Genomic DNA, 13,854 nt, shown 5'->3' with positions numbered 1-13,854 from the left:
TTTGACAACAAACTTCCCAGTGACTAAACACAAATACTGTGACGACACTAAAAACTGAAATGGAAAAAAAAATGCATGTGTATTTGCTGACAGACTATGAGTGCATCATGGTGCCACAAAGGTTCAGACTAAACAGCGTGAAATTCATTCAGTCAAAGTTAATTTCACAAATAGAAAAAACATGTTGTGACTGAAAATCAATTCAGAACAGGACTTACTGGGAGTCTGATGTTTTACACACTGTTGTGTAAAACATAACTCAGTGCCATGGTGTGAAGTGAAAAAGCAGCACTTTGTATGGCAGCGTAACAATTGAGACATTTAAAAGGGGAGATTCAGTAAAAACATTTTTACTATAAAACTGAACAGACGGTAATGTGCTAAGGAATCACTTTCACAACAATGTAATAAAATCTGCTGACATTTGTTGGCCAAACGGCGGAAAAAAAAAGCAGTTATTCTATTACCCAATTTTTGAATTAAGGCCCATTATGTAGTCTAGGCTTCACTTAGCAATGTCAGGCTCGGTCCAGGTTGTGACATTAACACTGGATGGAGGTGTGTGTTTAAGCAATTTTGCAGTGAAAGGGCCATTTTTCCAACATATACTACATTGTGAGGACCCACTGCTCCTAAGAAAAAGAATGGATTCAGGGTTAGGTTTAGGACTAAGGTGTGAATTGAATTTAGGGTATGTTTAGGGTTACGTTTATACGGGTAATGGTTAGGTTTAGGGTAAGCGTTGCCACAGAAATGACTGGAAAATAAATGGAAGTCCTCGTTAAGATAGATAGACATAATATGTGTGTGTGTGTGTGTGTGTGTGCATATACATGTGTATGTGTGCAGGCAACACACTGCAAAGGCCATCGGCATCTAACTTACATTTGTAGCCTCTCTGATGAGCCTCTGCTCTGTGTAGAGGATGTGTTTGATACACCGGACCAGCTCCAGAGGACAGCGGTCATACGTGCTCTGAAAGACAACGAGAGCATGAAACATGTTAAGACCCGTTAGCTCCTGACGAGCAGAGCAGCTGCCGCACACAGGGCACACCAATTTAGTAGCATCAAAGAAGCTTGTTAAGTTCTGGAGCGAATGCTGGAGGCATGCTGAAATCAATTAACACAAAGAGACCCAGCATGGTGCACCTTAGTGACGTGCATTACAACTGTCCATAAAGCTAAGAGATGTCACCCTAACCCAACTCATTAAATTGCATTTTGTTTTTTTGTTGTTTTTTTTACCTAAAATAAGCATCTGAACATAAACCTAATTAAAATCCACTGTATACAGTATGGGTACAGTGAAATGGTTAATAGAGGAATATGTTATTCTATCTGTATTTCCATGCCAGGTTTCAGGCTTGAGAAGATTGTAATCACAGAAACATTTCTGTGAGCAGGGAGTCCGATCATAAATAGCAGTGTTGGTTGGTTACCTTAGAACTCACTTGGGCTGTTCTCTTGTTTTCATCCGTGCGGATACAACCTGTTCTCAAAACACCAAGCAATTTGTGTGCTCTTTCTAAGAACTACTACAGGGAAGGAAACACTAAACACTTGTGCCTTCTAAACACCTAACCCTTGTTTCATTGTAAGCAGTTCAAATGTTTTGCTAAAAACATAACCCAGCACCTGGTTGGTTTTGATTTTTTTATTGACAAGAAATTAGATATATTAGATAAAACAACGATAAAAATAAAATAAAAAAGAAACACCTTTTTAAACCTCTCAGAATTTGGGGTGTTATTGCTCATTCATCTTTCTTTCTAAACATAAATTACACAACATTCTGTATTTAAAGATACTGAAGTGCAGGGAAAGTTTAAAGTGCCTGTGGCATAGAATTTTCATGATAAATTCAACTACATTAATGGAAAGGAAAGATTGATAAAATAATTTCAAAAGTAAAATCATGTGAATTAAAAGAACAGCTGTTGAGATATATGGTCATAAATGTCACTAAAAAGACATTTCCAGACTATTCCTTTGCGATTTTTTTGCGCTCTTTTACGACGTCCAATGGGATCTCCCACAGGTAAACTGACTGCTTTAGATATACAGGTCCTTCTCAAAATATTAGCATATTGTGATAAAGTTCATTATTTTCCATAATGTCATGATGAAAATTTAACATTCATATATTTTAGATTCATTGCACACTAACTGAAATATTTCAGGTCTTATATTGTCTTAATACGGATGATTTTGGCATACAGCTCATGAAAACCCAAAATTCCTATCTCACAAAATTAGCATATTTCATCCGACCAATAAAAGAAAAGTGTTTTTAATACAAAAAATGTCAACCTTCAAATAATCATGTACAGTTATGCACTCAATACTTGGTCGGGAATCCTTTTGCAGAAATGACTGCTTCAATGCGGCGTGGCATGGAGGCAATCAGCCTATGGCACTGCTGAGGTCTTATGGAGGCCCAGGATGCTTCGATAGCGGCCTTTAGCTCATCCAGAGTGTTGGGTCTTGAGTCTCTCAATGTTCTCTTAACAATATCCCACAGATTCTCTATGGGGTTCAGGTCAGGAGAGTTGGCAGGCCAATTGAGCACAGTGATACCATGGTCAGTAAACCATTTACCAGTGCTTTTGGCACTGTGAGCAGGTGCCAGGTCGTGCTGAAAAATGAAATCTTCATCTCCATAAAGCTTTTCAGCAGATGGAAGCATGAAGTGCTCCAAAATCTCCTGATAGCTAGCTGCATTGACCCTGCCCTTGATAAAACACAGTGGACCAACACCAGCAGCTGACACGGCACCCCAGACCATCACTGACTGTGGGTACTTGACACTGGACTTCTGGCATTTTGGCATTTCCTTCTCCCCAGTCTTCCTCCAGACTCTGGCACCTTGATTTCCGAATGACATGCAGAATTTGCTTTCATCCGAAAAAAGTACTTTGGACCACTGAGCAACAGTCCAGTGCTGCTTCTCTGTAGCCCAGGTCAGGCGCTTCTGCCGCTGTTTCTGGTTCAAAAGTGGCTTGACCTGGGGAATGCGGCACCTGTAGCCCATTTCCTGCACACGCCTGTGCACGGTGGCTCTGGATGTTTCTACTCCAGACTCAGCCCACTGCTTCCGCAGGTCCCCCGAGGTCTGGAATCGGCCCTTCTCCACAATCTTCCTCAGGGTCCGGTCACCTCTTCTTGTTGTGCAGCGTTTTCTGCCACACTTTTTCCTTCCCACAGACTTCCAACTGATGTGCCTTGATACAGCACTCTGGGAACAGCCTATTCGTTCAGAAATTTCTTTCTGTCTTACCCTCTTGCTTGAGGGTGTCAATAGTGGCCTTCTGGACAGCAGTCAGGTCGGCAGTCTTACCCATGATTGGTGTTTTGAGTGATGAACCAGGCTGGGAGTTTTAAAGGCCTCAGGAATCTTTTGCAGGTGTTTAGAGTTAACTCGTTGATTCAGATGATTAGGTTCATAGCTCGTTTAGAGACCCTTTTAATGATATGCTAATTTTGTGAGATAGGAATTTTGGGTTTTCATGAGCTGTATGCCAAAATCATCTGTATTAAGACAATAAAAGACCTGAAATATTTCAGTTAGTGTGCAATGAATCTAAAATATATGAATGTTAAATTTTCATCATGACATTATGGAAAATAATGAACTTTATCACAATATGCTAATATTTTGAGAAGGACCTGTATTTCGGTCCCTATCAGAGAGAGACGCAGCAGAGTCAGGAGAAGAAAGACAGCTGTCATCAGATGCCAGAGCACAAATGCTGCAGCGTGTGGACAGCCATCTAATTCGACCAGAGTCTATTTTTGCCAGATGTCGGAGCACGGCTGGAGTCAATATGCATGAATCATCCCGCACCACCAAGACATAGAACAAGCACAACATCTGGATTTTCAAAATAATTCACTAAAGACGCACAAATATTTATACATACACGTGTATATATTAGCAGTTGTTTACATTAGATCAATTAGATCAGTTACTGGGTTAACTAAGGTATTATAAACTGTGCAATTAAACATTAAATGCAGCAAATTAAGCAACAAATATAGCTTCGCTGCACTCAGTGAACTCACCAATTGTAGAACAAAACACATGAAAATATCTGGATGCAAAAAATGAAAAATGAAGAAGTTTACTGGTTTAACCTCCACAGAATGAGTGGTTTTGTACTTGCTACCACATTTATCACTGGCTTTTACTGCACAATCTGCGTATGGTTCTTGGGGCTCCTCCGGGCTTTGCAGTCGACCGGACCAGACCAGAGCAGATACGTTGTAAATCCAGGGTACCCTATATATACAGGGGTTGGACAATGAAACTGAAACACCTGGTTTTAGACCACAATCATTTATCAGTATGGTGTAGGGCCTCCTTTTGCGGCCAATACAGCGTCAATTCGTCTTGGGAATGACATATACAAGTCCTGCACAGTGGTCAGAGGGATTTTAAGCCATTCTTCTTGCAGGATAGTGGCCAGGTCACTATGTGATACTGGTGGAGGAAAACGTTTCCTGACTCGCTTCTCCAAAAGACCCCAAAGTGGCTCAATAATATTTAGATCTGGTGACTGTGCAGGCCATGGGAGATGTTCAACTTCACTTTCATGTTCATCAAACTAATCTTTCACCAGTCTTGCTGTGTGTATTGGTGCATTGTCATCCTGATACACGGCACCGCCTTCAGTAAACAATGTTTGAACCATTGGATGCACATGGTCCTCAAGAATGGTTCGGTAGTCCTTGGCAGTGACGCGCACAAGTATTGGGCCATGGGAATGCCATGATATGGCAACCCAAACCATCACTGATCCACCCCCATGCTTCACTCTGGGCATGCAACAGTCTGGGTCGTACGCTTCTCCGGGGCTTCTCCACACCGTAACCCTTCCGGATGTGGGGAAAACAGTAAAGGTGGACTCATAAGAGAACAATACATGTTTCACATTGTCCACAGCCCAAGATTTGCGCTCCTTGCACCATTGAAACCGACATTTGGCATTGGCATGAGTGGCCAAAGGTTTGGCTATAGCAGCCCGGCCGTGTATATTGACCCCTGTGGAGCTCCCGACGGACAGTTCTGGTGGAAACAGGAGTATTGAGGTGCACATTTAATTCTGCCGTGATTTGGGCAGCCGTGGTTTTATGTTTTTTGGATACAATCCGGGTTAGCACTTGAACATCCCTTTCAGACAGCTTCCTCTTGCGTCCACAGTTAATCCTGTTGGATGTGGTTCGTCCTTCTTGGTGGTATGCTGACATTACCCTGGATACTGTGGCTCTTGATACATCACAAAGACTTGCTGTCTTGGTCACAGATGCGCCAGCAAGACGTGCACCAACAATTTGTCCTCTTTTGAACTCTGGTATGTCACCCATAATGTTGTGTGCATTTCAATATGTTGAGCAAAGCTGTGCTCTTACCCTGCTAATTGAACCTTCACACTCTGCTCTTACTAGTGCAATGTGCAATCAATGAAGACTGGCTACCAGGCTGGTCCAATTTAGCCATGAAACCTCCCACACAAAAATCACAGGTGTTTCAGTCTCATTGTCCAACCCCTGTATATACGCCACTGAGTGAGCGTTTTCATTTTTAAAAGCTACTTTGCTTTGCGCCAAGCCTTCTCCAGCTCGTCCCATAGATTCTCAATGGGGTTAAGGTCTGGACTCTGTGGTGGCCAATCCATGTGTGAGAATGATGTCTCATGCTCCCTGAACCACTCTTTCACAATTCGAGCCTGATGAATCCTGGCATTGTCATCTTGGAATATGCCTGTCCCATCAGGGAAGAAAAAATCCATTGATGGATAAATCTGGTCATTCAGTTTATTCAGGTAGTGAGCTGACCTCATTCTTTAAACACATACTGTTGCTGAACCCAGACCTGACCCAACCCCAGATCATAGCACTGCCCCCACAAGCTTGTACAGTAGGCACTAGGCATGATTGGTCCATCACTTCCCCTGCCTCTCTTCCTACCCTGATGCGCCCATCACTCTGAAACAGGGTAAATCTGGACTCATCAGACAATATGACCTTTTTCTCTTGCTCCAGAGTCCAATCTTTATGCTCCCTAGCAAACTAAAGCCTTTTTTTTTTCCAGTTAGCCTCACTGATTAGTGGTTTTCTTAAGGCTACACAGCTGTTCAGTCCCAATCCCTTGAGTTCCCTTCACATTGTGTGTGTGGAAATGCTCTTACTTTCACTATTAAACATAGCCCAGAGTTCTACTGTTGTTTTTCTTCGATTTTATTTCATCAAACATTTCAGTGATCGCCGATCATGATCATTCACAACTTTTTCCGGCCACATTTCTTCCTTGAAGACGATGGGTCCCCACTATCCTTCCAGTTTTTAATAATGTGTTGGACAGTTCTTAACCCAATTTTGGTAGTTTCTGCAATCTCCTTAGATGTTTTCTCTGCTTGATGAATGCCAATGATTTGACCCTTCTGAAACAGACTGACATCTTTTCCACGACCACAGGATGTGTCTTTCGACATGGTTGTTTAAGAAATGAGAAGCAACTCATTGCACCAGTTGGGGTTAAATAACTTGTTGCCAGCTGAAACATAATCGCCCATGCAGTGATTATTCAATGGGAGGCTCGTACCTGTTTGCTTAGTTAAATCCTGGTGGCAACTTTTTTTTTTGGCCAGGCAGTGATGTGATGAGCACCAGTCCCTCCTGCAGTAAAACACCTTAAACGTCTTTAACACCAGATGAGCCGAGTTACAAAGGGAGCTACTGCTACTAATTCAATTGGCTCACTTCACCCTACTATTGCATGTTGTGCTTGTGAAAGAAAACATCTAAATTATAATAACAAGCCAAACGCATTGAGACTGACCCATTTCTGTTCATATCTATAAATAAACAGTAGCAACCTGAAACTTTGCCTATCTGCCCCCCCTAAATTTGCTGGTATCAGAAAAAGAAAAACTTGCATCAATTGACTTCCACTGGTGAGTGACATTTAGGTTTCAAGTGTGACAGATCTGTACTTTGAATCATTATGGTACAACAAGGAAGAATCAGCATTGTCTCCAGCGTTTAAGGCTTTTATTTACTCTCTGTAGGCAGTAACATTATATTAGTACAGTTTATCTATCTTTATGAAACATCGCTCAGTTTCCGTGGCTAATATTAACAGTTATTATGTACAGTTAAGTCAAGAAGTTTTATCCACTCTTAATTTGTATTTTTTCTTTTTTAAAATTACCTTCAAATATGTCACTCTCTTTTACTTTTTTTGAAATAGTTCTCCTAGCTTGCAATGAAAGAGCACAAGGGGAGGATAAAAGGACAAGTGACAAGCCTAAAAATGTCAATAGAATATCAACGGAACTGAAAGTCTGATTTTTGAGAAACGGGGGGAAATTCAGCAGTGCCTCACACAAGACCTGAAAGATGTGTCGTCCTTTAGCTGATCATCTATTGTATGTCAGGTTTTCAGCTCACACTTCTTTGAGCATTAACTTGTTGATGCCAAAACACAATTTCATGTCAGTCAGAATAAAACCCAACTTAAAATGTGCCTTTTGGTAAGTTGCCTGTTATGTGTAGAAACAATCTTCTAAAAGAGTTTAGGAGTCTTTTATATGCCTGAATGGTTTATATGTCAGAGATGATTGGCTTAACAAGCAGAAACAAAATTGTCAAGCAAAGAATCTAATGAAACCTTTGATAGACCTTCGGATAACCCAGAGAACCACTGAGACCAAACTATACAAGAAAGTCTGGGTTCCTCGAAAAAAAAAAAATGAAAAAATGAGTGATGACTCATGGTCAAACAGAAATAAAAAATAAAATCACCTTGAGTTGATTAGCGTAGTGACCCAGTTTGATTTTAAGTAGAAAGCCATCTTCTCCAACCTGGTGCTCAGCCTTGTTTTGCAGCTCTTGTATCAGACTGTCCAGCAGGCGTTTAGCCTTGAACTCCTCCTGTGGGTTTTCCAGGTCTATGGCATCCCTAATACCACACATTCATGCACACAAATAAGATGCACAGAGAAGAAATGGTGAATACATGTGCATGTGGTAATTGCTGAGTGACCCCTGAAGCACTGGATGAAAAAACTCACCAGAGCTGGCTTTCTATCCACTGGGACAGATAATGTCGCACTTCAATGGGGAAGTGCTGTCCATACAGTGACTGCATCTGGTGAAGAGCATCTCCCTGAAGCTGCTGGGCCTGGATCCACACTGCCATCATCAACACCCTGAAGCTGCAAAGGAATCAGCTAGTTAGTACAAAGTCAGGAACACAGCGTACAGATGAGATCAAACAAAGCAGAATGTGTGATTTGATTATATCAGAGAGAAGATGAGGACATTCTCAGTTGACAGTTCGCCGAACTATCTCCATGAAGAACACCTGCAGAAGTCAGCACAGTAAATAAGTAAAGTGTTGGATTTCTTTCTTCTGCTGAAGTCTTGTGCAATAAAGATCAATATGCCTATACATAACCACACACCCTATATATTTTCTGAAACACAAATGTACAACATACACCACAGTTGGTTTTACAAGTTTTCAGTTCTATGTTTGAAACACGTTATAACAACATCCTTATCGATTGACTCCCAGTGAGTGGGATAATGCGGTACTGTGCTAAAATGGCTTAGATCTTACTTGAGATACTGGGATTACTTTATTACTTGGCAATAATAAATCCGAGCCAACAAAAATGACACGTGGGTTTTCTCAAGGCCCCATTTGCAGGCCAGTGTAAAAGTATAATATTTTTAATATTTCTGATCGTCTATGAGGCACTGAATGGTGTTTGGCCTAAATACATTTTAGAGTTGCTGGTCAGGAACAAACCATCCAGCTCCCAAAGGTCATCAGGGACCTCTTCACTCAGTGTTCCCATAATCAGAACTAAAAGTAGAGGCTACAATTAGTTTCTATGCTCCTCTGCTCTAGAACCAAACCCATGAAAACCTGAGATGGGCTGAAGACTGTGGCTCCTTCAAATCTTGAGTGAAAACATTACTATTCACTGCAGCTTTATATCACACTGACTACATGCAGAAGTATAGATGATTCTTCTTATGATCATATTCTCTGCTGTTGATTTCATTTTGACTATAAAGGTTTTATAACTCATTTTCTGGGTATAGTTGATTGACACTGTAGAATGGTCGCTGGTTCCTCACATTTCTGAAGATAACTCATTTAGTGTGACCTACCTGGTAAATTTGGCTGTGTAACTTTCTTGGCTACAACATACGGTTATTTGGTGCAGAAGACATTTTGTGATAAAAGTACAGAATGATATAGTCAAGACAAACACGTGCTCAGTGTGTAAAAAGAAACAAAATGAAGGATAACGTAAGTTTCAAATTTGACTCAGGAAGTTCATGTTAAAGGCTGGTTGTGAATCAGTAATCTAACTTTAAATCAATATATGATAATTTTGTTGCCTTATTAATCTTAAGAATTTTGCAAAATGCATTGTTGTTTTGAGTTTTCTTTCCTGGGTGGTCATTTCCCTACATCCCACAGGACAGTTTGTTATGTGGGTGCTTAGTAATACATATAAATTATGTTCATGGTGTGCCTGTAATAAATCTCACACTAAAAAGGCAACCGATAGCTTCATGTGGCGCACAAGGTGCCCTTTTTTTCCACTTGAGCACCTGCCCCCCAAAATGTCTGTGCACGCCACTGATCTCAATGTTAGATGCAGCAGCAGCTACAAGCACCCTGTTGACTGTGTGGTCACAGAAATTTAGTTTTAACAGAGCAATATGAGCCTCTGTTATTCCTTACATTGTTGTTCTCCACATTCTGAAACTACAGACACATTTATCACAACAGGTCTTCGATCTGTTGCTGCCCTTTTATGGCTGTATCAGAAAGCAGAAGGTTGTCCAGATGAGACTACCAACCCATTGTATTCTGGAGGGGTAATCAAGAGGCAGCACCTGTGAAGTGCAATCTATGGAGAAAGTTATTGATTTTCCCTTTAACAATGCTTTTGAATACCAAGTAATTAGATGTACCTATGACTTCGCCGAAGATACAGCTTAAAAGTAGAAAGCAGTAGTAAAAATCACCAACACGTACACTTTGCTTGGTGTTGATTCATGCAGTTCATGCTTTTGGGTTTCAGGATTCAAATCCCCAGAAAATATTCAGAAATTTTCAGGCTACTTTTTCAGGCTACTGTTACATTGTCTTATTTCAAGCATAGACAGCCTGACTGCTCCCACGTTCCTTTAAACTTTATCTTCAGCATAACTGTCACAGAGCATGAAACTTAGTTGTTCCAAGCAATAAAACAATCCTCTCTCACGCTAACCTTTAAATGGTGTGTGCATATGTTCTTCTCTGTAGTGATAAATACTGCAAAAAGATTTACTGCTCAGAGTGCTACAAATTATTTACAAAGAAAGACACACTTAAAGATTAAAAATGAAAGGTTCAGGGGTTGGAGTGAAAATTCTCCAACATTTAATCACAAGTGATTAAATCCCTTCTTTATCCTTCTAAAAGTTCTTAAAAATCATTGGCATAATTCAGGATATACATATATTCATCATGCAATATCAAGTTTGGCAAAGTTGTCTTACAGGAAAATTAAATCCAACATCACAGGGAACCTTATGTGATTATGATAAATTATTATATACACATATATTATAAACAACTGATGGATTAGATATATGGCAGAGGTCATCCACAACTATACAATTGTACCTAAACATTTCTCAGCCGCCATTGCAAATTAGGTTTATTGACAGAATGTACAAACTAGCTCCTGTTTAAAATAAAAACATCAAAGAAAAACAATTTAAATTGCTCGACACAACTAATATTACATGTGTTTTCTCCAAAATAAACACAAAATATCACTTTAACATCTACAGCAGTCTCAATATTATTCAACTACTTCTATAGTACTTAGTATAGCACCCTTTCACGTTACCTGCTGCATACAATGGAAGATTCATAACCAGACACCAGTTTCTGGCAGCATTCCTGAGCAATCTTAGTTGAAGGCTTACAGAAAAAGACCTTCTGTTCATCAATATTTTGGGGCCTGCGAGCTGCAAACACATTTTTTAAATCCCACCAGAGATTTTGAACAAACTCCAAGTAAGGTCACCAGAATGGCTACTTTATTATCTTCCAGGACGTTTTCTAAAATCAAACCACGGGGGATTTGAGGTATGCTTCTTCATTCTCAGATATGCCATGACACTTTCTCCCAAGATTTTCTGCTCCTTCTTGCTCTCTATACAATGCAGGTCTCCAATGCAAGGAGAAGTAAAGCAGCCCCAGAGCATTACTGAGTAACCTCCATGAGTCACAGGTCATACATGATGTTTTTTCTACCTGATCCACAGGTCCAAAAAGCTCCAGTTTTAATTAATCAGTCCACAGAGCAGAATCCCAAAACCATCTTTGACTGACTGATCTAGCTGAGAGCAAAATGGAGCTGACATTTCTTGTGCTTTCAAGTAAGTATACGGACTCATACTAAATACTGAGGCTTGAAGCCCTTCAGTATTTAGTATGAGCCCTCCTGTGCCATCTTTGCTGTCAGTCGAGGACATTTGACCACCTGCCTCCCAGATATCTGGTGGCTGCCATTGATCGCTGTATTTTTCTGCCACTTCCAGGGGGTGTTGTCACTGTGCCATTTACTGAAAGTATGCGTCCATCTGCATCCGTAGAAAATATTCAGAGTCTTTGCTTTCTTTTCGTTTGCTTTTCTTTGTGCAAATTAATTACCTCTTTTCTGAACTTTTAAGACAATTATTTTGACTTAGCTATATTGTGCCCTCTAATGAAACACTTCCAGGTATCTGAAGCGTTCAAGCTAAAGGACACCTGATGCAACTAGTAAAGCCCTTGACTGAATGAATCAGGTGGGCCTGAGACCACAACGGATTTGCAAATGTGTGTAAAATTTAAACACAGAACATTGCTTTCAGTAGATTAAAAAGAATTTCAAGAACTCAATTTCTTGAGGAGGTCCACATGGAGATTTGACTATTTTCACACTGAAAATGACCAAACTTCCTGATGAGCAATAACTTCCTTAAATTTGTTTTCTTGTTCCATCTGAAACAACAGCAGCAAGTTATTAATGTCTCTGCAGGACACCGATTTTCACTCTGAACATGTTGAAGACCTAAACATGTTCTTCAGTTATCCTTAGGTCAAAAAGCGTAGTGTTAGGCCAATGCCACTTGTTTCCAGTCAACACACCCACTCAGCCTTCTCAAAAGTGCCGCAGTCACTGTCAGTAAAAGGCAGACAGAAATGAGTATGCGGGAAGTTTGTGGTGTACATTTGTCATGTTTGTGTGTGCATGAGTGTATTTGTATGTGTTTGTGGTGTCAGTGGTTCTGCTTGACAAAGTGTGCATCTTTTGTGTATCTTTGCACGCACAATCCAAACAAACAGACCTACACATAACTTCTTTACTATAACACAGAAGCTAAACAAAAGGGAAGTTCACCCTCCCCACCAATATGATACTGTGTCTCTCACACATCTCTTTCACTTTTGTTTCTCAGCAGCTTATTTCCGAAATCCTGACTTACATTTATACACTCCACATTAGGTTTTTTCTATCTTCTTCTTCTTCAAACTTAATTCTTTTTTTAGAACAAACAGAAGTCAATAATTAGAAGGTACAGTAACATAAAATGTTGCACATGGTTAGCAATAATGCATAAAAAAAAAAGCTTATTCGCTGCAGATAACAAAACAGCTTGATTTTGTAAATAGCTTCTCATGACTTCAACACATGACTTTCTGTCATATGTCAAAAGAGTCATTAGCCAGCTGGAAAATAAATTTATTTAATATAAGACTCATAAATTCTTTCTTCATCTGATGTGTGCATGTACGTCATGTCACAATTTATCCCTCGAATGGCGCCTGGGATTATTAAATGTCTACATCTATTTCTACCAAAGGCAATTCAAAGCACCCTCTTCAAGCATTGATAACCCTGTCAAAGATATGCCCAAAGGTCTTAGGTTAAATGGTTGTTATGGAAATCCGGTGACCCTAAGATGGCAAGCTTTGCTGCAGCTCTGTAAAAGCTAGGTAGGCTCCTCCTCTAGTCTGGCTTGTCACAGTTCGACTTCTAAATATTTCATTTTTGCTGAAGATAATCTCAACTTTAGGTACATTTATTTTATAGAAACTATTAGGGGTACAAAAGTTTGTTGAAAACATATTTTCTTAAGGACGGATATTTTATTTTAATAATTAATTGTACATTTATTGCAGTATATTCTAAATTCTTCAGTCTAAGATAATACTACTGCAAAAAATACATTCATTTAAAGTATTTTTACATATCTTTACCATGGGTGGATGTCACTGCACATCCTTAGATGCCATCTATCCTTTTTCTATGAAATATGTGATTATAGAGCTTTAGTTATTGCTTTGTTTTTCTAACTGTATCAATTAAGTAAAAACATTCCTCTAAACAGAACCTGTATGCAAACATGAAGTAGGCTTAAAGTTCTAAAACAGCAACTCATGCCCTGATCTAAACAAATTTCAGAACAGCTGAGAACCAATGTCACTGACAAAGATTTACATAGCTATTTCTAAAAGTTTGGGACTCTAGTGTCCCATGGTGAGAGCAAACAAAGGTGATCCTTCCTAAAGTGGCTGACGTACCAAAATGACCCCAAGGATGCATTAAAAACTCATCTAGGATGTCATTAAAGAGCCCCATCCCTCCAAAAAGGCAGTTTTGGGATGGCCTAATAAAAGTCCATACATAAATCCTATAAAGATTCTGCAAAGAAGAGTGGGTCAAAGTTTCTACATATTGATATAGAAGATTGCCAGTTATTGTAGACATTTAATAGCAGCCAT

The 13,854-nt window shown here is 39.8% G+C and overlaps 1 protein-coding gene across 3 annotated transcripts in view; it reads right to left on the bottom strand.

Moving 5' to 3' along the window:
- LOC124864740 (signal transducer and activator of transcription 5B-like) overlaps positions 1-13,854 on the bottom strand; it is an 88,806-nt gene that overhangs the window by 33,660 nt on the left and 41,292 nt on the right. For all 3 annotated transcript variants that reach the window (XM_047359631.1, XM_047359632.1, XM_047359633.1), the window contains exons 2-4: positions 8,075-8,218; positions 7,806-7,962; positions 886-975 (exon numbers count right to left, since the gene is read on the bottom strand). In XM_047359631.1, the coding sequence (XP_047215587.1) occupies positions 886-975; positions 7,806-7,962; positions 8,075-8,205 (378 nt within the window). In that variant the 5' untranslated portion in view covers positions 8,206-8,218. The remainder of the gene's footprint in view (positions 1-885; positions 976-7,805; positions 7,963-8,074; positions 8,219-13,854) is intronic.

The sequence above is a fragment of the Girardinichthys multiradiatus genome, chromosome Y, assembly GCF_021462225.1.
Source record: "Girardinichthys multiradiatus isolate DD_20200921_A chromosome Y, DD_fGirMul_XY1, whole genome shotgun sequence".
NCBI classification, from domain to species: Eukaryota; Metazoa; Chordata; class Actinopteri; order Cyprinodontiformes; family Goodeidae; genus Girardinichthys; species Girardinichthys multiradiatus.
The sequence above is the reverse complement of the archived record's forward strand: the minus strand, read 5'-3'. Positions and strand labels throughout refer to the sequence as shown.